The following is a 25,973-nucleotide window of genomic DNA, read 5'->3' on the forward strand; positions in this document are numbered from 1 at the left end:
TTAGGTTCTCAGAATGAGTATAGTTGAGAATAAAATCTCATTGACATATTTCACTTAGCGTAATACCCTGAGTCAGTCAGAGAAAGACAATTATCATATGATCTCATTCATATGTGGAACTTAAGAAACAAGACAGAGGAGAAGGGGAAGAAGAGAAAAACTTAAACCAGAGAGACTGAGGGAGACAAAGCCTAAGAGACTCTTAATCATAGGAGCCAAACTGAAGGTCACTGGAGGGGTGGAGTGGAAGGATGGGATAACTGGGTGATGGACATTAAGGAGGGCACATGATGGAATGAGTCCTGGGTGTTACATAAGACTGAGGAACCACTGACTTCTACCTCTGAAACTAATAGTATGTTATATGGAACTGAATTTGAATAAAAGGGTAAAAATGAGAAAAATCTCATACTGAGCTTTCTAACAGTTAAGAAAAAACTTTATCATGGTATAATAGGAGAAAGTCCAAGGACTATTTATTTAGTTATTTATTTTTAATATTTTATTGTTCTTATTTTTTATTTTAAACAAAAAAACCCACAATTTTTTATTGGAGTTCAATTTGCCCACATAAAGAATAACACCGAGTGCTCATCTCATTGTGGGCCCACCTTAACCAAAGATTATTTAGTATTAAGTGGTCAAAATTCATTTGAAGCTTCTTTCTTTTATTTTTATTTATTTACTTTTCTTTTTAATTTTTAAAAGGTTTCTTTATGCATTTTAGAGAGACAGCACACACATGCACAGGCTTGTGGGGGTGGGGGAGGTGGAGAGGGAGAGGGAGAGAGAGTGTCTTAAACAGACTTGGTGCTCAGTGCCAGGGGAGCCCCGAATCCAATGTGGGGCTGGATCCCACGACCCTGAGATCACACCTGAGACAAAACCAAGCGTCCCTCAACTGCCTGCACAACCCAGCTGCCCTGAAACCTAGCTCTTTTCATTCAGAGTCCATCTCCTTAGTGACTCATTTGGAGCTGGAGTGTTTTATGTTGACATCTGGGATCCCCATACCATTGATAGATGAGAATCCAGCAAGTTTGTACAACCTGGAGAAAACCCTTACCTTTATTGGAAAGTTCTTAAAACTATATCCCTGGGAACTCTTGTTTCTCAAGTATTAATGTTTGCTACAAAAGAAGGAATTGTCAAATGGGGATAAGCAAATGTAAATGGGGTTCATTTGTGCTAGATGTATAGTGCAGTTTTGTAATGTTTCACAAACATAGATGATCATTGAATCTTTCTTTTGGGGGACAGTATCTCTTGCAAATCATGTGTTCTTTGGAATATAATTGAAGAAACACTACTCCGGAGATATCCATTAAAATCAGTAACGATACTTTAAATATTTACTACTGTGTTTTAGAGAGTGGAGATACAGAGATAAAAAATAACCCCTCCCCTCTAGAATCTTTTGGTTTAGATGGTGCAGAAGAAAATAACTAGGGTATACCATGATATATATTGTGAGCGAAGCAAAGATTCTTGGAGCCAGGCAATGTTTGAAGCGAGTTTGTGGAATGACTGCAGGTAATCTGTTGAAGAGGAAGAGGAGGTCTATTTTATTATTTTTATTTTAGTTTTTAAAAAGACTTTATGTTTTTGAGAGAGACAGAGAGTGAGCAAGCAGGAGAGAGAGCACGAGTGGAGGGGAGGGGCAGAAGGAGAGGGAGAAGCTAACTCTTTGCTGCAGAGGGAGCCCAAGGTGGGACTCCATCCTGAGACCCTGGGATCATGACCTGAGCTGATGAGCTGAAGGCAGATGCTTGACCAACTGAGCCACCCACGCTCCGTGAGAAAGCAGTATTTTAAAAAGAAGGAGCAGCTGGTGAAACCATGGAGGGCTGAGAACGAAAGGGCTAATTTTATTTACTTTCTATGTTACATGTTTAAGTTACAGGATCGTTCAGAATTTTTACGATTCATTATCCAAATATGTAATTTTGTAAATTATAAATTTTGTTTGCACTCCTACAGGATGGCCTCACACCGCTTTTACTTGCTATAAATGAAAAAAAAGAGAAAATGGTGGCATTTTTAGTAGAAAAAGCAAATATAAATGCAGTTGACTACGCTAAAAGGTAAGGTTTTTTTTTGTGAATCTTAGTATTTGGTCGAGAGTGGTAACAATTTCTCAAGGCGGAAAGTTTAACTTAATAAGAAGAGTATTTATAAGTATAGTGAAAAATGTCAGCATGTGATCGGTTAGGTAGAAAACAATTACTCTGACAGGACATGGTGAAGAACATTGTATAGTATAATTCAGAATCCTTTGTAATATAGATTGATGTCATTTGCAATAGTTTTTTTTTTTTCTGTATGATTTTACAGTAGCTAAAAGTGTTTCTTGTTGAAATTGTGAGTTTTTTCTTTTTTAGCTCAGAGCTTGATGCCAGAGTCTGGGAATTGAGCCCCACATAGGGCTCCCAGCAGGGAGCCTGCTTCTCCCTCTGCCTATGTCTCTGCCTTTCTTTCTGTGTCTCTCCTGAATAAGGAAATATAACTGAGAAAAAAAAATTTAGAGAGTCCAAGCAGAAACCTCTGAAACTGTCTCCAAGCCTTCATTTGGTAGGGTATACCAAAAACAACCCTGCATCCTAGCAGAGGTGCAGTGGGATAGTGCTAAAGGATGAAAGGCTGGTGAGCTCTATCACATTTCTGCTTGATTCACTAGTCTGGCCCATTCAGAGACAGGATAGATTGTGGCAAATATCTGTAGTTACTGTCAACTTAAACAAAGAGTAATTCCAGTCATAGTTATTGTGCGCCTCTTATTGCTTCCAGAACAGATTGATAAGACGTCAGGTACATGGTATGTGTCACCACTGATTTGGCAAATGCATTCTTTTCTAGTCCGCTAGTGAATCAGAAATAGTTCATATTCATAGAGTATAGGCAAAGTGTTCATTCATTTAATTTGCCTCAGCGTTTTATTAACTCATGGAGCTAGACCATTTGAACATCCCCAGAATATCTCATTGGCCTATCATATTGACACCATGCTAATTTGACATGAGGATCAGTAAGAGGCTATAACGCTTTGGGCCCTTGGTAAGACGGCATGAATTGACATATCCGTGAAGTTTTGAGGCATCCAGTGGGCATGCCAGGATATTCTCGCAGGAGTGAAAGAAAAATTGCCACATTTTGAATACCTTTTCACAAAGACAGAAACTGGGAGACCTCTTTGGGTTCTGGAGGTAGCATATTTTACGCCACTAATTCTCAATGCGTTGGGGGTGGGGTGGTGGGAGAAGAATTCTGCTCCTCAGGGAGCATTTGGCAGTGTCTGGAGACCTGTTTTTTGACATGTCAAAAGCTGTACATACTTAATGTATCGAATTCAGTGAGTTTGTGGATAAGTATAGACCTCTGTGAAATCATCAATGCCTTAAAGCCATAGTCCTACCCATCACCTCCCAAAGTCTCTTCCTGGTCTCATTAATTAATTAATTAATTAATTAATTAATTGGTAAGAACACTTAACATAAGCTCTACCCTCTTAGCAAAGTTTAAGTATACAATGCAGTATTATTAGCTATAGACACTGCTAACAATAGATTCGTCTGGAGACATTTCCGATCCTCACAACTGAGGATGTTGCTGGCATCTAGTGGGTCGATGTCAGGAGTGCTGGTAAACATACCCAAGAGAGGCCTCCACAACAATCCACCATGTCCATGGTACAAGGTTGGGAAACCTTGTCCTACATTGAGTACTCGTTTCATCCATACACCTTGGTGAAACTAAGGAATGCAAGACTTCAGTGGTCTCAGAGCAGATGAATTGTGCAGCAGGTGCAGGCTGTGCTTAGGAGTCCTCACTGCTTTGGTCGCAGGATCCAGTAGACCCTATGCTATTCATGGTGTCAGTGGTGGGGAAAAGTTGTACCGTGGATCTCAGGGCAAGCCCCTGTTGGAGAATCAGAGCACAGGCCCTCGGGGTTTTCTGATCTTGAGTCCCCATCAGAAGCTTGCCTGTAGAGGGGTCCTACGGGAGACAGAAATGACTTGTATTCCTTCTGTGCTAAGTCATTGGCTGGACACAGCCTAGCAGAGACACAAGGCCTTGGTGTGAGTGCTACGGTGGATATGAAAATGTAGCAGCTGTCTACATTTTGAGCTGCAGTTCAACTGTGCTCTCTATGGTAGATCCTCTAGAAGACAAATCCAAAGAGTGCAACTCCCTGGCCTCTATATTAGTCTGGGTCCAATCGGAAGACAGATATGACATAGTATTTTAAACAGTGGAAGTAAATATAAAGAATTACTAAATGATGATGAGATAGTAATGAGAAGGTGGGACAGAGAAGTCTGAAGACAGTACCACAGAAGAGGTAACTTGGGAGGGGGGGTCCAAAGTTGCTAAAGAAGGTGTGATTGAAGCACGATGGATGGCAGAGAAGTTTGAGTCCTGTATGTCTGACTTCCTCTGCGCATCCAATTACCAACCTCAACTCATTTGTGTCCCAGAGGGTTGTTCCTGTTAGCCTGGAGATTGAGCGCTGGCCCTGGCCCATGTTCCGGTTTGCTTCCCTTCTTCTTCTTCTTCGTCTTCTTTCATCTTCATCTTCATCGTCTTTGTGTTCTCCGTCTCCTTCTCCTCCTCCTTTCCTTCTTCTTCTCTTCTTCCTATCTCCTTCCTTTCTCTTCCTCCCTTGCTAACCCCGCTTCACCAGCATCAGAAGTACTCTTCCCAGCTGTGCACTCCAGAGCATGCAGTCCGGCCTCAGCCAGTGACCTTTCTAAAATGGATACCATGCCCCTAGCAAATGCTGTTGACACCCTACTCACTCTCTGCATCCAGTCCTTAGTCTTAACTCTGCTGTATCCCTACGGGGTTTGTTGCATCCTTCTGCATGTGCATATGATACACTGGAGGCCTTGCACTGCTCTGCTTGTCGGTGGGCTCATTGTTCCCTGACCCTCCCTATACATCCATTTATCAGACAGGACTCCCTGCACTCCTGAAGGGTAGTTCCTGTTTGCATGCTTTGTAGCACGGACTAGCTTTGGCCGGGCAACTCTGACTGCAGTTCCGACATCTCCTTCAATGAGACCTGAATCCCAGCCTTGGGATTTACCCATTTGGGTAACCTTTCTTGGGTAATCTTGCACCTTAGGGTATTTGGATTTCTTTTCTCATCTTTATAGTTGATCTCCTGTTATAGTTCATCATTTTTTATATTAAACGTTCCCTGTTGAAATTACTAAGTGGTTTGTCTCTTGTTTGGATCCTCACTGATACACTATCCCTTCTTTTTGGAATGTGCTTCTCTCCCTCTCACTGGCTAACCCCTACTCGTTAAGTTTTAGCTTTGATATTGCTTCTTCCTGTGCATCCATCCCTGAGTCACTACCCTTATTTTTACATGACTCCGTAGGCCCTTTGTGCTCACCCTAAATGTGGCATTAAACTCGCCTCTACTCCATGAACACCGCAATGTCATGTTTGTTGTTCCCTCACTGACTCCCACAATGCCAGAATACAGGTTTTCAGTACACGTTTCTGATTTAATTTTGTGGTCCCTTTGAGGTGGTTCTCCCAGGTCAGGGATTTTTAGTAGACTATGGCCCAGATCATCCTCAACACACTGGAGCCCTCAAATTCTCATCATAGTTTAATTACGACATAAATTCAGTTTTCCTCGGTAGATAGAGTGGACTGCAAGGGAAGAGATATCCAAAGGAATGAATAAACAGTTATGAAAAACTGTTGGTTGTTTTTAAAAGATTTTTATTTATTTGAGTGTGAGAGAACACAAATGGGGGTGGAGACAGAGGAAGGGGGAGAAGTAGACTCCCTGCTGAGCAGAGAGCTGGAGGCAGGGCAACCCCAAGGCCCCTGAATCCTGACCTGAGCTAAAGAAGCCTTATTTTTATAAGATCTTATTTATTTATTCATGAAAGACACAGAGGAGAGAGAGAGAGGCAGAGACACAGGCAGAGAGAGAAGCAGGCTCCATGCAGGGAGCCTGACGTGGGACTCGATCCCGGGACTCCAGGATCTCGCCCTGTGCCAAAGGCAGGTACTAAACCGCTGAGCCACCCAGGGATTCCCTTAACGAAGCCTTTTAATGGACTGAGCCAGCCAGGTGCCCCTATGGAAAGTGTGTGGTGAATTTCTTGGCAACTCTTAAAAGGAGGAGACATGACAGCCCTGAAGTAGAATTGGAAAACCTGAGCTAAGGGATTTGGTAAAGCATTCATATCTCAGTTGCTTTTCATCATAAAAGATACATTACTCTAACACTTTGTTATTTTCATTGGTATAACTACCAAATGAGTATGCAGCAAAGTTGAACCAGGACATACATGAGACTCATGGGGATGGGAGTTCTAATCAGGAACTTTCTAGAGGATGTCTGTTCTAGATCCGAAATGGTTTTCCACAGAAGTCTGGGAATTGGAAATCTTAGGTTTCAGGTGATTGTGAGAAAGTCTTTGGGGATCCACCTAGCATTCGACCAAGGAACAAAGAAGCTCAGAGTTGGACTACCATATACTCTTTGAGTATCTCTGATCTATACAAAAACACTACAGTCAACCAAATTGTTCAACTTACCTGGAGTCCTGGTGTGGAGTTCCTGTCTCCTTATAGCCTAGTAATGCCGTTGCCTCTCATCGGAGGTTGCGTTAGGAAATGTCAGTCTTCTAGTCAATTGTCACTACACAGAGCCTCTACTGGTCTCATAAGTCACCCTGGGGAATTCTAAGGGGACAAAAGATAATTTTCTAGCTGGCACCTGTAAGAGACAAATGCTTGATGCTCATAGTTGCAATCATTCACACGCACCAATACCATTTGGTCTAGCTAAGCTGAATAGGGCCAAGAAATGGTTTCTTGTTGTTGTTCCTTTGTTTTTGTTCATTGCTCCTCCACCAATGAACATGATCTGCCCTGGAACTAGCCACCCTCTCAGAAGGGACCCTAGTGGTCTCCAGAGTTCTGTAGCTCATTCCAGCAGCAGTTTCTGAAGATGCAGACCCCCTTAGTTTCTAGGTTGCTCATTCCAAACTACTTCTTGTCAAATCATGCGACCTACATGCACAAAATGGCATTAAATGGCCTCTGAAATAAGTGCCTACACTTCTATCTATGCGTTTGTCTTGCTGTAAAAACAGACACCAAACTTCCCAATTTTGCTGGTGCATCTTGTGCCAACAGTGGCTTCTGTTAGGTTTTGTTGGTCAATTTCTTTCTTTCTTTTTTTTTTTAAAAGATTTTACTGATCTATTTGACAGAGAGAGAGAGAGAGAGAGATCTATTTGACAGAGAGAGAAAAAACAAGGATAAGGAGCAACAAAGGGAGAGGGAGAGGCAGTTTCCCCACAGACCAGGTAGCCTGATACGGGGCTTGATCCCAGGACCCTCAGATCCTGATCTGAGCTGAAGGCAGATGCCTGACTAAGCCCCCACCCCCTCCCTTTTCTAAGCAGGCTATAGTCCCAACAGGAGGCTTAAACTCCCAACCCCAAGACCAAGAGTTGCATATTCTATCAACTAAGCCAGTCAGGGGCAGCTCCTACTTTGGTTAATCCTTAAAATCATTAACAAATGTAATAGGAATCTGGTGAGTTTAGGGGTAGCTAGTTTTGTATTAGCTGTTGTCATGGGTTTGCTCCTGCTTTTTTCTATCTGCCTCACCCAGAATATCGCCTGTAGTCCAGTTGTAATTAATTAATGGATCAATTACCACCACATTCAAAGGAGTTTCTGTAGACATTCGTATACAGCCTCTGTGTGTGTGTGTGTGTGTGTGTGTGTGTATCACATACACATAAATATGAACAGCCTATCCTGTTTGTATTTTACTTGATTTTTTTTTCAACCACATCATACCATTCTTCGATGTATATCTTTCTGGTGAAATCTTTCCCATCCAATTCGTGCCTTCCCTGAGTATCTACGAGAAACTGCCAACTTTTGTTAACAAGCATGTAGTTTAAAATGTGCTTTATTCTCATTACCAAATAAATATACAGATATCAAAAGAGTGACCACTTAGAAGTTATAATCAGAAAATATATCACTTCATTAGAAAAAAGAAAAAGCCAGGATATAAATACATCACGAAGTGTATGCAGGATTTACATAAGGGAAAAAAAAAACCTCCTGGAAGCTAAGGAGGGATGTCAAATAAGACTTAGGCACAAAGACATAACATACATCTAAATACACTGATTCAGGGAGATTGATTCTGTTAACATTAATTCTCTTAACCTAATTACAAATTCTCTCCATGAATTCTTTAAATTTGGCATAGTGATTAAAAATATATCTCCAGTAGCATAGAGGTAAATATCGCCAAGAGAATACTGAAGGAGAAGATTAAGAAGGGGAACTATGGACCTGCATTGGATACTAAAGCATATGTATAAAGCAGTTAAAATACTAGAGTACTGATTGATACAAGGCAACTGGTCAATTGAATCCAGTGTAAAACCCAGAAAAAGAAAACCATAACAGAATTTATGATAAAGTGGCATTTTAAGCTAGGTGAGAAAAGATGGGTTATTTAGAAGCAAATAGCTATTTTTTTAAAGAGTTCTTAAATGTTGGGGCGCGGGAGCCTGTGTGGCTCAGTTGGTTAAGCCTCTGTTTATTTTTATTTTTCGTGTTTGTTGATTTTAGCTCCTGTTCCTCCGTCTCTCTCCCTCACCCTCTGTACCTCTCTCTCTCTCAGAAAAAAAAACAAAAAAACAAAACAAAAAAACAAAACTTAAATGTTGCACCACACTGCAAACTAAATCTTGGATTGATTAAAGGTTCAATTGGGGAATAGCAGCAAAAACTAAAAATAAAGAAAATGTAAACGTAAGGCTGGGCCAAATGGGAGGATTAGGAGGCATGCAGAAACGGGTTTTCATTTCATCTAGGGAATGTGAATTGTTCTCCCCTTGTGAGCTTGCACTTGATGATACACATTGCCAAGTCTGACCATGAGAACAGTTTTCTGTTGGCTGCATCCGCTGCATTCCATGGAGACTGACAGGGGTCCCGAGGGATGTGGAAGAGGAATAAACTGAGGGAGAGCATTCGTTAGGGAAGTATTCTGGGGGAACGTGCTTTCATGCACTCTAGCCCTAGTCGTATGTAAATACTACGTTTTTTTTTTTCCTTGAGATTTCATTTATTTATTCATGAGAAACTCAGGGAGAGGGAGAAGCAGTGTCCCTGCGGGGGAGTCTTGTGCGGGACTTGATCCCAAAATCCAGGATCAGGACTTGAGCTGAAAGCATACGCTCAACCACTGAGCCACTCAGGGGCCCGGAAGACTGCTTTTCCACACCCCAGAGTCTTTTGCAAATGTCCCATAATGCTCAGCCATCCCGGCAACGTTTGAGGGGAAGCCAGCCCAGCTCAAGGGGCCGCGGAGATTTGAGAGGCTTGGGCCTCCTGGCACATGCGCTTTGGGCACTCTTGGCCATGGGCTCCTTGTGAGCAGGCGAGTGACGCCAGTTTCTGAGGTGCGCAGGCGCATTTGTGTTTAGCTGCATTGCCGGGGTACATTTGTTCTGCAGAGAGAGATTTTGGACCCCGGTGCTCAGTTGCTGGGACGTTGCCGCGAGGCCGGCTTGGCTTATCTCCAGCACTAAGTGTTGAGCTGTAGAGGCGGCGAAAACCTGTGTCTGAAGCCTGAAAGCTTTGCGATGAAGACCATGTTTAGCTTCACGGGTAAGAGGGGCGAGCTGCCCTTGGGCTTCAAGATCGGGCGGCGGAGGGCCGCCCAGCCCGCGGCATCTGAGTGGTACCAAACTCACCAACCTGGGCCCTGGGTACCACATCCCAGACAGGTCTCAGAAAGATCCACAAAGCAAAAGTGGCAGGGGATTCTGTTGCTGGGAGACCAGAGGAACAGGTGATAGGGACTTTGCAGCTGGCGGGGAGGAGGCAAGGAGGTCGGGGAGAGGCACTCACCTTGCTGGCCTGAGTCTGGAGAGCTGAGCCCTGGGTGACCACCCAGGGCGCTTGGCCGTCTTTCTTCTGGTGGCCCCGCAGCACGTACCTAGGTCGTGGAACCTTACCTGGGGTCTACTCCGGCCCACTGAGCAACAAAACGTCTTCAGCTGCCTTTGGACCCCTTCGTATCTCCGTAGGGAGCGCTTTACAGACAGTTTTGATGTGATTTAACGGATTTTCAACAGTAGTAGAAAGGAAATTAAGGGGACGCCTGGGTGGCTGAGTGGGTGAGCATCTGCCTTTGTTTCAGGTTGTGATCCTGGGTCCTGGGAACCCCAGTCGGGTTCCTGGCACGGAGCCTGTGTCTCCCTCTGCCTATGTCTCTGCCTCTCTGTCTGTGTCTCAGAATAACTAAAATCTTAAAAAAAGAAATGAAATTACGTATATGTAGTAGTTTGTTTTTAATGGACATCCTATACCAATGTTATTAAAGAGTGCATGCTGAGAGAAGTAATTCCCAGAATTACTTTGGATACAGGGCAGTATCTGACTTCTATCTGTGTACAGTTTGTACCTATATTATTTACTGAGGGACCTTGGAAGGAGATTTGGAAATGGGTAGATGGTTCTGACTGTGAATAGGAAGTCTCATTTTTCTGAAAATGTGTACTCTTCCCGTGTTTATCAGTATTCCATGACGCAATAGAAACGTTATGGTTTTAGAAATTCTGAGCTTATTATACGTGCGGTCTCTGTTCTTTTCATTGTGATAAAATTAAGAAAAATTTTGCAATCACTATATTGTACACCTGAACTTTTTTTTTGTAAGATTTTATTTATTTATTCATAGAGACAGAGAGAGAGAGGCAGAGACACAGGCAGAGGGAGAGGGAGAAGCAGGCATCATACAGAGAGCCTGACATGGGACTGGATCCAGGGTCTCCAGGATCACGCCCCGGGCTGCAGGCGGCGCTAAACCGCTGCACCACTGGGGCTGCCCTGTACACCTGAACTTAATACAACGGTGTATGTTAACAAACTGGAACTAAAATGAAAACTTAAAAAAAAAATTTTATAGAATACCTTCCAGTTATTAAAATGTACCTTAAATTTCTTCAAATTTTTCGTTGACTAACAGCTGAAAAGACAGATAAATGAATGGAACAGATAAGAAAATGCCAAACACCTAAGTATATGTTAAGACTTTGTAACTTGATGCTGGTGACATTTCATATTAGTAGGAAAAGGTGAATCATTCATAATGTTGATGACATATCTGCTATTTGGAGAAAACTAGCTAGAATTTTATCTCATAAAAATAAGTTCCAGATGGAATACAGATTAAAAATGTTAAATATGCAAAATACAGTACAAGAGAAGAAAACATGAACGCTTCTATGCCCATTTTTTATGTTGACCAAGACCATTCTTAAGAATGACTTTAAAAGCAAGAGTTCGGACAGCCCAGGTGGCTCAGCGGTATAGCGCTGCCTTCAGCCCAGGGCCTGATTCTGGAGACCTAGGATCGAGTCCCACGTCGGGCTCCCTACATGGAACCTGCTTCTCCCTCTGCCTGTGCTCTGCCTCCCTCTCTCCCCCTGTGTCTCTCACAAATAAAGAAAATCTTAAAAAATAATAATAATAAAATAAAAGCAAGAGTTCTGGAGGTTGATTCAGCCACATAAAAAATTAAAACTCTCTGTATATCAGAAAATAATATTAATAAAATAAAAGAGAATGTCCTTGCAAAATATTTACAACATATGTGTATCAGATACAAAAGAATATGTTTTACAGGGAAGGTATTAAAGGAATGAAATAGGGGGTCTCTGGGTGGCCCAGTCAGTTGGCTGCTTCTGACTTCCTCTCAGGGTCATGATCTCTGGGTCCTGGGATTCAGCCCCTGGTGAGGCTCCCTGCTCAGTGGGGAATCTGCTTCTCCTTCAGCCCCTCCCCTCTGCTGGTGCTCTCTCTGTGTCAAAAAAAAAAAAATCTAAAATAAAAAAGGAGTAAAATCCCATTTTCCATCTGCAGGCTTTGTGAAGATAAGGAATGATGGTACTCATACTCCTGGTTAAAGTTGTTTTTGACTTTTCAGATAGTTCGGTGGTTAAGTCCCAATTGAAAAATATGTATTCCTTTTACCCATGAATTTTATTAATTTAAAATATCTTTAGTAAATAATTAAAGATAAACAATATACTATATGCTTTTCTCAGCACTATTTACAATAGCGGTATATTAAGAACTCATTTAATGGCCTTTATAAATAAGTGGCAGTGTATCCATAGGCTGGACTACTATGTGACCACTGAATGTGGCAGAGATAATTGATACACATTAACATGCAAAGCTGTACTTTAGTGGATCATTAAATGAGGGGAAAAATGGTTTGATGATACAAACACATAAGCAGACAATGGTTTTGTGTTGGCCAAAAAGATGTGAAAAATATAAAATTAGTTATCTTGAAACATTTGGATTGTAAGTGAATTTTTCTTGTTTCTTAAAAAAAAAAGTCTGATTTCTACAGGAAAAGGTATATAAAAATTCCAACAAAGTTTTATTATCAATGAAGTAATCCAGGAGAACAGCAAGAATATGAATCTTGTGTAGGCAAAAAGAATTTCTATTTATTTACTTTTAAGAGGTTTCATTGATTCATTTGAGAGGGAGAAATCAGGCACATGAGCAGCAGGGAGGGGCAGGGGGACAAGCAGAAACCCCGTGGAGCAGGGAGCCTGATGATGTAGGACTCGATCCCAGGACCCCGAGGTTCATGACTTGAGCCAAAGGCAGATGCCTAACTGACTGAGTTACCCAGGTGCCCCTCTTTCTATTAAAAAAAAAAAATTGATGGGCGAGGATTGGTATTTTCTGACAACCTTTAGCCTCTTCAGAACTCAGGGGAATATTTTTATCTGTATTGTAGATTTTATTATGCATACGTTAAATATATACATATGATTTTGTTATGTGCAGCTTTATAACAAGCAATAAGTAAATAACAATAAAATTTTATTTTAGTTAAATCCTCATGAAAATAAAAAATACAAATGATACCGTGATAGCTTATAGAACTTTTGTTGTTTCCCTCTTCTGAAAAAAAGTAGCAAATATAACTGGTGCCTTGGTGGCTGTTTGTTGAGCATCAGATTCTTGATATTGGCTCTGGTCATGCTCTTAGGATTGTGGGGTTGAGCCCCCCGTCAGGCTCAATGTTCAATGGGGAGGCTGCTTGAGATTGTTTCCCTCTCCCTCTGCCCTTCACCGCACTCATGTATTCTCTCTTTCTCAAAGAAATAGATAAATCTTTAAAAACTATTGAACTCTCCAAATGTATTTATTCTTCAGTCCATTTATTTCTCAAACAGAACCTGAACACCGGTTACGTAGCAGACATAGTCTACTCAGGATCTTTTCAATCTTAAAAAGATTTCATGTTGCCCAGTATGAACGAGATGAGAAATTTTATGTATTTAGGTTTCAAAGCTTTCTTTTCTTTTTAGTTATTTATTTATTTATGATAGTCACAGAGAGAGAGAGAGAGGCAGAGACACAGGCAGAGGGAGAAGCAGGCTCCATGCACCGGGAGCCCGATGTGGGACTCGATCCCGGGTCTCCGGGATCGCGCCCTGGGCCAGAGGCAGGCGCCCAACTGCTGTGCCATCCAGGGATCCCGGTTTTAAAGCTTTCATTGTTAAGTGTAATCTCTCCACCCAACGTGGGGCTTGACGTTTTAGGACACATGGTCTACTGACTGAGCCAGCCAGGCACTCCTAAGATGAGAGATTTTATTTTATTTTGTAAAAGTTAAAAGACGTATTTATTTTAAAGGGAGAGAGAGGGTCATGGGAAAGGGGAGGGACAGGGGGAGAGAGAGGAACCCAAGCAAACTCCACCCTGAGCATGGAGCCTAATGTGGGGTTCCGTCTTACGACCTTGAGATCATCCTGAGCCAAAACCAAAAGTTGGACACTCAATCAACTGAGCCACCCGGGTGCCCCTAAGGTGAGAAATTTTAAATGGAAGTATTAGGACTTAATCTCACCTGAAGCTTTTCCTTGGAACTTCCTGTCAAAGGAAAACATTTCTGAAGATCAGAAATTGTAAAAGATTACCTTTACCTGCCCTTTTGACATTGCAATAATACTAAATACTAATATTGGTACTTGGAAATACTTGATTTCTATGATTCTAAACATTTTTCTATTAATTGAAATGCTTAATAAAATGAGCTTCCCCACATACCCCCCTCCAAAAAAGATAAAATGAGCTGTGCCTGTTTCTTTGAAATCTGAGTTTCCTTTGGCTCAAACTTCCTTGAAAAGCAAACTAAGAATTACTTAAAAATATTCTTTTGCTATTGTGGTCTCTTTTACCCGTCATGTGCTTTCACCTACTGAAAATTATTTTAGTTCTTGAACAATGTAATTCCAAGCATAGGACTAGAAGTGCAACAGACCTGTTGTATATGTCATTCTTTCACTTCAGGCACACTGTAGATTGTATGATGCCCCACTATTTATGTACCAAGAAGAAATTTTTAGAAATCATGCCAGTTATAGTTTTAAGACATTTTGAATTAGAAATTGGATTCCGATGTCAGAGATATTAAAAGGTGACAAAATGAGCATCTTGGAATCATTGAAATAGAGTATTCTTGCTCATCCTTAAACGTAGCTGCAAAGTAGGCATAATTGGATCATTTTACCTAATTGTAGTGAGTCTTCGTAAGTTGTAGTAATAGCTTTAATAATATTTGTGGTAGGAACTAGTATCTAAACACTTTGCATGGATCCTCATTTAAGGATCACGACAAGAGGTCCTATGAGATAAGTACCTTTTATTTTATTTATTATTACTATTGTTTTGTGACCTCTATAACCAACAGGGGTCTCGAACCCCTGGCTCCCGAGATCGAGTGACATGCTCTTCAGAGTGAGCCAGACAGGTGACCTGAGATAACTATTTTTATGCCCATTTTGTGGATAAGGAAATTGCGATAAGGCTAAGTGGTCACTGTGAAGCGACAGAGTTAAAGTGGGAATCAAACCCAGGTTGAGCTGCCTCTTGAGGTCATGCTCTTCCTAATCAGATAGGCTGCTCTTTTAATAGAGCGGTGAAAAATCACTAAAAAATATTGTACTTTCTTCTAAAGTAAACTAATTCTTTGTTTTGGAGTCATGAGAATAATGTAGTATTTAACATTTACAATTCTATGAATTGATTTGCAATTTTTGAAAAGGTACACTGTAATTTCTTGACAAGTCCTTTCACACTCACAGAACTGCTCTCCACTTGGCCTGTGCCATTGGCCGTGAAGATATGGTGAAGCTCCTGGTAGATCGGCACTGCCAGCTTAACCTCTGTGATGGCGAAGACAGGACAGCTCTCGTGAAGGTGGGTGGTCACAGTTATGTCTGCCTGAGGTGGATTGGATTGAAGTCCTTGGAATGAACATTTGTTGCATTTAAACATAACTCATTGGTGAAACTTGTGGCATGTTTCCTTTCAATTCCCAGAATTTACATTCTGTTTCTTGTTGTAATGCTCACAGGCTATACAATGCCAAGAAGAGGCATGTGTAACTATTCTCCTGGAACACGGTGCTGATCCTAAAGTGAAAGACAACAAGGGCAACACAGCTCTCCATTATGCAGCCCACGAAGGGATTGTCTCAATAGCAGAGAAGCTGCTTTTACAAAACGCAAATATAGAGGCCAAAAACACGGTACAAGTCAACTTTTTTTTTTTACAACGTACTTGACATTATATATATATATATACTTATTTATTTATTTATTTATTTATAGATAGCTGCAAAAGGTTTATATATATATGTACATATATATGTACATAGGTACATATATATATGAAGACATCGACACTGAATTTTATACAGTAGGTCCTGTCATCATGGAAACAACTCCAAAACCAAAGCAGAGTGAGTGAAAAAGAAAAGTAATGCATATAGAAAGACCACATTCTGTCTGCTAGCCACCCTTCCACCCCAGAAAGAAAATCTTCCCCTTTGTGCCTGGGAGTAGATGGTGCCCTCAGAGCCCACAAAGGATTGAAGGCCTAGAGGGGAGTGTGGTGATGATGGAGGCCGAAAGGTGTGCAGGGGCTTAGGAAATGGATGCTTCTGGGGATGAGTAGGAGACCGTGACCCAGAGGAGTAGCTTGGGTGAATGTAAATGGGAGGAGAAAGCAGCAGGTTGTAATAGGCCTTGGGCACTCTAGGCCCTAAGGTTCAGAAGATGAGAGCAGGGGGATCAGGTCATGACATCCTACAGGTGGTGTCTGCTTGTGCTGGTAGCCACTCTGCCAGCCATGTACCACGGTGAGGCCTCCCATTCCGGAGAGTAGCTCCTGCTCAGCCTATGTATTTCCTCAGTGGGGTGGTAGGTGTGCATGGGGAGCTGGTGATGACCACACTTGCCAGTCTCCCTGTGTTTTCTTTGACATGCATTACCTTCAGTCGCTGCCCTTACAGAAACACTGTTGTGTGCCATAGATAGGGTCGATTTTTCATATTCGGAAGCTCAAACATTTCCTGGATGAAAATATTTTGAAATAACTGTCTAAGCTTTTGCTTTAAATAACAACACTTTTTATTTTTGAAGATTGTATTTATATGAGAGAGAGCAAACAAGAGTAGGGAGGAAAGGCAGAGGTAGGGAAAGAAAAGGCCTTCCCACTGAGCCAGGTAGCCTGATGCACGGGGCTTGATGTCAGGAGTGGGATCGTGACCATAACCAGAGAGAGATGCTTGACCCACTGAGCCCCCCAGGCTTACCATAATACTTCTTCCTTCCTGCCTTCCTTTTTTTAATTAAGCTTTTTTATTTATTTATTTTTTCACCTCACACTCTGGGGTTTATGTACTTATTTTATCTTTTAGTTTTTTCTTTTTCAAAATTTTTTTAGTTGGAGTTCAGTTTGCCAACAAAGAGCACAGCACCCAGTGCTCATCCCGTCAAGTGCCCCCCCCTTGGTGCCCGTCACCCAGTCACCCCAACCCCCCACCCACCTCCCTTTCCACCATCCCTTGTTTGGTTCCCAGAGTTAGGAGACTCTCATGTTCTGTCCCCCTCACTGATATTTCCCACTCATTTTCTCTGCTTTCCCCTTTATTCCCTTTCACTCTTTTCTATTCCCCATATGAATGAGACCATATAATGTTTGTCCTTCTCCGATTGCCTTACTTCACTCAGCATAATACCCTCCAGTTGCATCCATGTTGAAGCAGATGGTGGGTATTTTTGTTTCTAATTGTTGAGTAATCTGTGGTATATGTCCGCAATGGAGTATTACTCAGCCGTGAGATTTTATTTATTTTTGAGGAAGTGAGCGAGCATCTACAAGCAGGGGATGTTGTGGGGGCAGAGGGAAAAGAAAGAGAGTAAGAATCTGAAGTAGACTTTGTGCTGAGCCTGGCGCAGCGCTGGATCTTATAACTCTGATCATCACCTGAGTTAAGACCAAGAGTCAGATGCTCAACGGACTAAGCCACTCAGTTGCCCCTAAATAATGATACCTCTAAAGAAGCATTAGAGAATACAGGTTTCTTTTATGTATTTATGGCAAATATTTTTGAGAACACAGAATGTGTTCTGAAACTTTATTTTCAAAAATGTTTTCTCACCCAGTTTGTTTTCTTATTTAGTGTCAAACAACAGAGGAAAGCAAAATTTGCCTTGGAAATAGGCTTTGTCTTAAAACACAAAACAAGTGTATTTTACAATATCAAATCTTGCTGCTGTTGAGAAGTTCCTATTTGATCAAAAAGTGATTGATTAACACGGTCAGAGTTTGTCTTTTATCAGCCTTGACTTAAGAGGGACAAAAGAGGGGCAAAGGAGAAAGCAGTCAGGAACATGCAGAGTGATTTAGACATTTGGCAAGTGAGGGGAAATATCAAGACAAGGTTTTTGGATTGTGTTTGTTTTTCTTCAGTGTTTATGTTTAGGTAAGGAGTCTTCAATTTTCAGGGATAGTAATTCTTACTTACGAACCAGTGAGTGTGTTGTAAATTTATATAGAGATCAATTCTAGGAGGACTCTAAGGACATCAGATTGGCAGTAAACTGGTGGTTGAATGGGCACGAAAAGGGACGCCTGTGTGACTCAGTGATTGAGCATATGCCTTCGGCTCAGGGCATGATCCCATGGTCTCCCGAATCGAGTCCCACATGGCACTCCTTGAATGGAGGAGCCTGCTTCTCCCTCTGCCTGTGTCTCTGCCTGTCTCTCTCTCTCTCTCTCTCATCTCTCATGAATAAATCAATAAAAATCTTAAAAAAAAAGTGGACAAGAAGAGGAAAGAACACAGTATAGTATTTTGCAGCTATAGCCACTTAGATACGAGTTTAAACTCTTCTTGCAAATCTAGAATGTCTTGATGGGAAGGACGTAAGGAGTGTGTAAATAATGGAATCAAGTTGCATTTTGAGTTTACTAGTCCTTGTTCTACCTCTAGCCATGGAAATTGAATGCAGGTTTGATAAGTGACTCATTTCTGTTTTTGGCTGAATCCTCAAGTGATAGGGAGAATTGGCCACATAGGTGAAAGAGGAGACTGGCATGGTTGTGTACTGTACTAGTTCTCAGCTAGACTTGTGCTGGTGAATCACAGTCAACTAGGGAACTTTAAAAGAATTTACAAGCCTAAACTGTCCCGTGAAGATTTCGACGGAGTGAATCCAATAACGTGTGTACGCAGAAATTTGGAAATAGGGTTTTGAGATTCTGATACAACTCTTGGCTAAGAACTACTGAATGGGTAGGTATACATATACAAATTTAGAGATGTAAAAATATTAAATCTCTGGAAGATTTAACTGAAGTTGGATACTGGCTACTTCCTTCCACTCTCTCCAACATTAGCCTTTCATCTCTCTGTATCTCTTTGAGAATTACAGATGAAAATTATTGGTCATCTCTGTTGGCTTGAAAAATAATTACCTTTTCTTCCAGCTATCAGTCATTCACCGGCACCCAGATGGGAAGTCTTTATGAGTAGTCTTTTAATAAGTAGAGTCTGACCCTTTAAAGATTTTACGTGTTTTGCTACCATTCTGATTATTACAAGCAGGGTTTTCCCAATTGCAGCAGTAGAAATCCGTGAACCTTCTTTTTTAGTTGAAGCTGTGCGATAGACTATCTTAGGATGTCTTTCAAATTCATAGGGCCCTGGCATAGTGCATAATCACTACTGTGTTAAACATTCAGCATGTAGTTAGTGACAATACAGATGGTAATTGTTTTAATAACTTTGCTTCAGCATTCCTCTGAACTCCTGTCTGTTCGGTTAGCAATGTGAGGGAAGTAAATACAAATAGATTGTAGTTGAAACAAGCATTGGAAAATTCTGACAGTAGGTGTTAATGAGTCTTCACAGCAATTTTCCTTAGAAGGTGGGGCCTAATTTGTTGGTAAAACGTGATCCTGATGCTTTAGGAAAGGTTTGATGTCCAAGTATTTGTTTTATGCACGGCCATTGGAAACAGTCACAGCAAATAGAAAAACACAAGTAGGCTATAGACTAAATGTGGCCCCCGGATGTATTTAGTTTCCACTGTCAGTTGAGCTAACATTTAAAATTATGGCACGCATGTAGAACTCTGGATTTTGAGCTTTTCTTACAGATCACTTCTGGTACCTTGAGCCCATGCTGCTGTTTGGTATGCTGTGCAGAGGCTGTCCCTTTATAGGAGGCGTGTGTCTCCAGTTTGCTCGTGTCCCCGCCTAGGTTCTTCACTGACTCGTGTCACCTGCTTTGCCTCCATAACCATTGAGTTTACAATTACTGTTTTATGGTATATGTTGACAAAGATTTCAAGATTTCAAGACACTCCATATTAATTTATAATATATATTTTGTATTTTATGTTAATTTCTTAGGATTGGGATTGAATTTTCTGTTTCTTTGTCTCCTTATTTTTTTCATTACTTTATTCAGTAATTGATAAGAGACACACAGAGAGAGGCAGAGAGCTAGGCACAGGGGGAAGCAGGTTCTCTATGGGGACCCTGATGTGGGCTCGATCCCAGGATCCCGGGTCACCATGCTAAACCACTGAGTCACCCGGTACCTCAGGATGAATTTTCCAAGTTAAAATTTAAAAGTTGTTTTTTTTTTTTGAAAACCATTTTTTCTTTAAATGTACTGTATTCGTGTTCCTTTTGGAATATCTGCAGTCCTATGAGGTTAATCCATTTTATTTGGATATATTATGCATATTGCAGAGAATATTAAATTATTTAGTATTATTGATTGTGCTAAAAATAATCTATGTAAGCCAGTATTAGAATTTTTTTGTTATTAAGATTTTTCATTTAAATTCATTTTACCAATCTATAAAAACACAGTGCTCCTCCAGTATTCCTATTTTTATTGATAAGCTGTTATATTTTTATTTCTGATTTACACTTTGCCTAAAATACAAAATAATTATAAATAGTAATCACAGTAGAAACTGGAATACTAAGAGGATTTTTAGAAGTGGATATGCCTTACGGGTCCCAGAATTAATATAATTGAGACCAAATCTCATACTTATTTCACGTAGCATAATATCCTATGTCAGTCAGAGGAATACAGTTATCATATGGTCATATTCATTATGTAGATGTTAGAAACAAAACAGAGTATCAGAGGGGAAGAGAAGAAAAAGTAAAACAAGACAGAGTGAGGGAGACACACCATAAGAGACTCTTAATCATAAGAACCAACCTGAGTGTCCTTGGAGTGGTTGGTATGGGTGTTTGGGGTAACTGGGTGATGGACATTACAGAGGGCACATGATGGAATGAGCACTGGGTGTTACATAAGACTGCTGAATCACAACCTTTTACCTCTGAAACTAATAATACACTATATGTTATTTAATTGAATTTAATCAAAAAGATAAAAATGAGAAAAATCTCATACTGAGCTTTCTAACAGTTAAGATAAAGCTTTATCATTGTATAATAGGAGTAAGTCCAAGGATATTTATTTATTTATTTATTTATTTATTTATTTATTTATTTATAATTTTATTTTAATTCAGTTTGCCACAATAAAGTATAACACCCAGCGCTCATCTCATCATTTGTGCCCTCCTTGACCAAGGACTATTTATTTTTTTAAAAAATATTTTATTGATTTATTCATGAAAGACACTGAGAGAGAGGCAGAGACACAGGCAGAGAGAGAAGCAAGCTCCATGCCGGGAGCCAGATGTGGGACTTGAACCTGGGACTCCAGGAACACACCCTGGGCTGAGGGCAGGAGCTCAACCTCTAAGCCACTCAGGTTTCCCAACCACGAACTACTTAGTATTAAGCATTCAATGTTCAGTTGAAGCTTATTTCTTTTATTTATTTATTTATTCTTTTTCTATTTTTGATTTCTACTAAGCTTTATTTACGTATTTTAGAGAGACAGCTTGTACATGCACAGTCTTGGGGGGTTGGGTGAGGGGAAGAGGGAGAGAGTATCTTAAACAGACTTGGTGCTGAGTGCCAGGGGAGCCCAGAATCCAAGGTGGGGCTGGATCCCACCACCCTGAGACAAAACCAAGGGTCACTCAACTGGCTACGCAACCCAGCTACCCTGAAACCTAGCTCTTTTCATTCAGAGTCCATCTCCTTAGTGACTCCTTAGTGACTCAGTGTTTTGTGTTGACATCTGGGATCCCATACCATTGATAGAAGAGAATCAAGCAAGTTTGTACAACCTGGAGAAAACCCTCGCCTTTATTGGAAAGTTCTTAAAGCTATATCCCTGAGAACTCTTATTTCTCAAGTATTAATGTTTGCTACAAAAAAAAAAAAAGGAATTGTCAAATGGGGATGAGCAAATGTAAATGGAGTTCATTTGTGCTACATGTATAGTGCAGTTTTGAGTATTTCACAAACATAGATGATCATTGAATCTTTCTTTTGGGGCACAGTGTCTTCCTTCTTGCAAATTATGTATTCTTTGGAATATAATTGAAAAAACACTATTCCAGAGATATCCATTAAAATCAATAACAATATTTTAAATATTCACTACTATGTTTTAGAGAGTGGAGATACAGAGATTAAAAAAATCACCCCTGCCTTCGAGAAGCTCTTGGTTTAGATGGTGTGGAATAGAGTGTACCATGGTATATTATGTGAGAGAAGCAAAGATTCTTGGAGCCAGGCAATGTTTGAAGCGAGTTTGTAGAATGACTTCAGGTAATCTATGAAGAGGTAGTGGAGGTCTATTTTTTTTTAATTTTACTTTTTAAAAGGATTTTATGTTTTTGAGAGAGACAGAGAGCAAACAAGCAGGAGAGAGAGCACGAGTGGAGGGGAGGGGCAGAGGGAGAGGGAGAAGCTGACTCCTTGCTGCAGAGGGAGCCCAAGGTAGGGCTCCATCCTGAGACCCTGGGATCATGACCTGAGCTGATGAGCTGAAGGCAGATGCTTGACCAACTGAGCCACCCAGGCTCCCTGAGAAAGCAGTCTTTTAAAAAGAAGGAGCAGGTGGTGAAAACAGAGTGGTGAGAAGGAAGGGGCTAATTTTATTTTACTTTCTACAGTATATGTTTTAAGTTTAGCAGAATGTATAGAAATTTTAAAATTTAGCATGCAAATATGTAATTTTATAAATTATAAGTTGTTTTTTCACTTTTACAGGATGGCCTCACACCAGTTTTAGTTGCTCTAAATGAAAACAAAGAGCAAATGGTGAAATTTTTAGTAGGAAAAGGAGCACGTCTACTTTCAGGGGATACGGTTAAAAGGTAGAGTATTTTTTTGTTTTGTTTTTTAAACCTTACTATTTTGTCTTGAGTGGTAACAATTTCTCATGTCATAAATTTTATCTTAAGATGATTAAGTTATAGTCATATAGTGAAAAATGTCAGGATGTCATCTCTTAGGTAGAAAGCAATTTTTCTGACAGGCCAACATGAACAGTGTATAGCAGAATTCATATTTCTTTGTAATATTGATTGATGTCATTTGCAATAGTTTTTTTGCCATCGGATTTTATATTAAAAGGGTTTCATATTAATATTATTAGTTTTATAATGGGGACTCCCAACTTGTAGTTTACTTTATGACACAATTCTGGATATCTGAACTCTTTTATTAATATTTTTTAAGATTCTATTTCATACTTTAAAAGATATACAATAAGCATAAGTAGGAGTTGTTTTGTTTTTTTGGATGACACTTTGCTTTATTACTTTTTGTTGAAGAATACTGATGTTGTTAGATGATCCCGAAGTGGTTACCATTAGCAGATACTCTGGGTTCATCAGTTTTTATACTTTTTCATGTCCAGTATGTTTTATCATTTTCATTTTTAATTGGAATGGATTGAAGGATGAAAGAGAACCTTAGGTGAATAGACTCTTCCTTTAATGAGGATAAATCATAGGTGAGTGATAAAGAGAAAAGAGATGGACTTTAGATTCACAGAAGACTAGGTTTAATTGTTAGCTTGCCTCCTTGCTGGGTATGTGACCTTGGAAACATTACTTACCATCACCAGATACATATCCTGATATGAAAAGGAGGATAATAATATATCCTTCAAGGGTGGTTGTGTGTAAATAATTATATATATATATATATATATATATATATATATATATATATATATATATATATATATATATATATATATATATAATCATGTGATTTAGTGCCTACCACATGTTTAACTTAACATCACTAACTGCAACTATGACTGTTTTCTTATCATTAGTGTGAATATTACTGTTTTAAGCCTACAGATAGCTTTTATACCGACCTGGCCTCCAGGTGGTTTGGAGGTACACTGTACCAGTTTAAGGAAGAAATGGGGATTTTTAAAATGATTTTATTTATTTATTCATGAGAGACACACAAAGAGAGGCAGAGACACTGGCAGAGGGAGAAGCAGGATCCGGAACTCCAGGATCACGCCCTGAGCCAAAGGCAGACACTCAACCGCTGAGCCACCCAGATGTCACAAAATGGGGAATTTTTTTTAAAAAACCCTTCACCTATTCAGATCAGTGACCTCGGCATAGTTTCTTGTTCATCAGAGGGTTTTAAATTAGCAACTTCTACTATGATACCCAAGTGGAACCAGAGACTTCTTTTTTGTCCCTTCATTTTAGCCGTGGGGTTAATTTACAAAAATGAACACTTGGACATGTTAGTGGTCAATTCTGTAGCAACATGTGAGATATTACCCTGATGAAGTATATCAGATTAGGTGCTTAAATACTCTGAGTTCTTAAGGATGAAGTTATCTCTCTGTTATTTTAGAATAGCCCTTATGCTTGCTGTAAAATATGCTGTAAAAGATGAACCATGAAATATAGTCAGTCTTCTCTTTAGGAAGGTTTTCCTAAGATGTATATGGATGGACTGCAGAAGAATATGCTATTATTAATAGTATTAATATGTAAGTTTACATTAAAATGCTAGTTATTACTAGGATACCTGGGCGGCTCAGCGGTTGAGTGTCTGCCGTGGGCACAGGGCATGATCCCGGGGCCTGGGGATCGAGTCCCACGTCTGGCTCCCTGTGAGGAGTCTGGTTCTCCCTCTGCTGATGTCTCTGCCTCCTCTCTCTCTCTCTCTCTCTCTGTGTATGTGTGTGTCTCTCATGAATAAATAAGTAAAATCTTTTTTCAAAAATGAAAATAACTTAAAACATGCTAGATATTTCTCAACTGAGGTTTAAAATATAGTAAAATAGTGTTACTTCCTAGGTAACAGCTGAGAAGGTATAATTTGATTCAGCACTTTGGGGTGGCAGTGAGTTAGAGCCTATCATCACCCAGAAACCAAGCAAAAGGCTAGACTAGTTAGAAGTAGCAATGGGTGCAGGGTTCTTTATGTCAGGACTCTTGAGACCTTTATCCTTAGGGATCCTCACTGTATCTGTTTCATTCCAACTATAACCCTTCTGCATGGGGTTCACATAATGTTATACCTGGGTGCTTCTTAAAAAGATTTTATTTATTTATTTATTTATTTATTTATTTATTTATTTATTTACTTATTTATTAATGAGAGCAAGCACAAGTGAGGCGGAGGGGTGGAGGGAGAGGGAGAAGCCGACACTCTGCTGAGCTGGGAGCCCAACACAGGGCTGGATCCTTGAGGCCATACCTGAACCAAAGGCAGATGGTTAACTGACTGAACTACCCACCTCAACGTCTGTTTTGACTAACTATTGTGTCCTAAGATGTTCAGTTTCATAGAAAACTTTATACTTTTCCTTGTGGGTTATCGCCTATACTTTCCCCCTTGAATTTCCCGAGAACCTAAGGGTTTCCCTAAGACCAGAGAGACAGTCCTCTTTCATAAGCCTTTTGGATGGAAAAAAGGACATGCTCATCATTCTGTGGTTTCCTTTGATTCTGTTCCTGCAACATTGCTGTTGAAACTGGTTCTGCAGTCCAGTCATGATTGACTTTTGCTCATAGGATGCCCTTGCTGATCCTCATTCGTCAGTCCTCATGGTGATCCACACTTAGAATTCAAACTTACAACCCTTTTTTGTTTATTACATATGCTTATATGCTCAGCTGCTATTCCAAAGCCACCGGCATGCTGTTCTGGCAGCTGGGCCTTCTGGCTTTAGCCCCATACACCCTTCCCTTCACACTCAAAAACCTTACGTGGAAACCATATATTAGCCCAGACCTTCATGATGAATTAACCTTCGAGGATTTTGTTTGTCTTTTCTGCTAGCAGACTTTAGTTAGGACCATTCTAAACTATTAAAGGAGTTCAAATAATACTACAAGAAGAGACTGGACTTTCCTTCCCCTTTGTTCCTACATCTGTACCCGAAGCCTGCTTTATTTTTTTAATTTTTTTAAGATTTTATTTTTATTTATTCATGAGAATACACAGAGAGGAGAGAGAGAGAGGCAGAGACACAGGCAGAGGGAGAAGCAGGCTCCATGCAGGGAGCCCGACATGGGACTCGATCCCGGGTCTCCAGGATCATGCCCTGGGCTGAAGGCCATGCTAAACCACTGAGCCACCCGGGCTGCCCCCCAAGCTTGCTTTAACTCCTGTGGAATACCTTT

General features: G+C 40.4%; 1 protein-coding gene across 7 annotated transcripts in view; it reads left to right on the forward strand.

Moving 5' to 3' along the window:
* Nucleotides 1-25,973, forward strand: part of LOC140629402 (ankyrin repeat domain-containing protein 26-like) — a 147,091-nt gene that overhangs the window by 19,559 nt on the left and 101,559 nt on the right. For all 7 annotated transcript variants that reach the window (XM_072818852.1, XM_072818850.1, XM_072818849.1 and 4 more), the window contains exons 7-10: nucleotides 1,981-2,084; nucleotides 15,195-15,309; nucleotides 15,467-15,640; nucleotides 22,567-22,673. In XM_072818852.1, the coding sequence (XP_072674953.1) occupies nucleotides 1,981-2,084; nucleotides 15,195-15,309; nucleotides 15,467-15,640; nucleotides 22,567-22,673 (500 nt within the window). The remainder of the gene's footprint in view (nucleotides 1-1,980; nucleotides 2,085-15,194; nucleotides 15,310-15,466; nucleotides 15,641-22,566; nucleotides 22,674-25,973) is intronic.

Source organism: Canis lupus, assembly GCF_048164855.1.
Source record: "Canis lupus baileyi chromosome 5 unlocalized genomic scaffold, mCanLup2.hap1 SUPER_5_unloc_2, whole genome shotgun sequence".
NCBI lineage: Eukaryota > Metazoa > Chordata > Mammalia > Carnivora > Canidae > Canis > Canis lupus.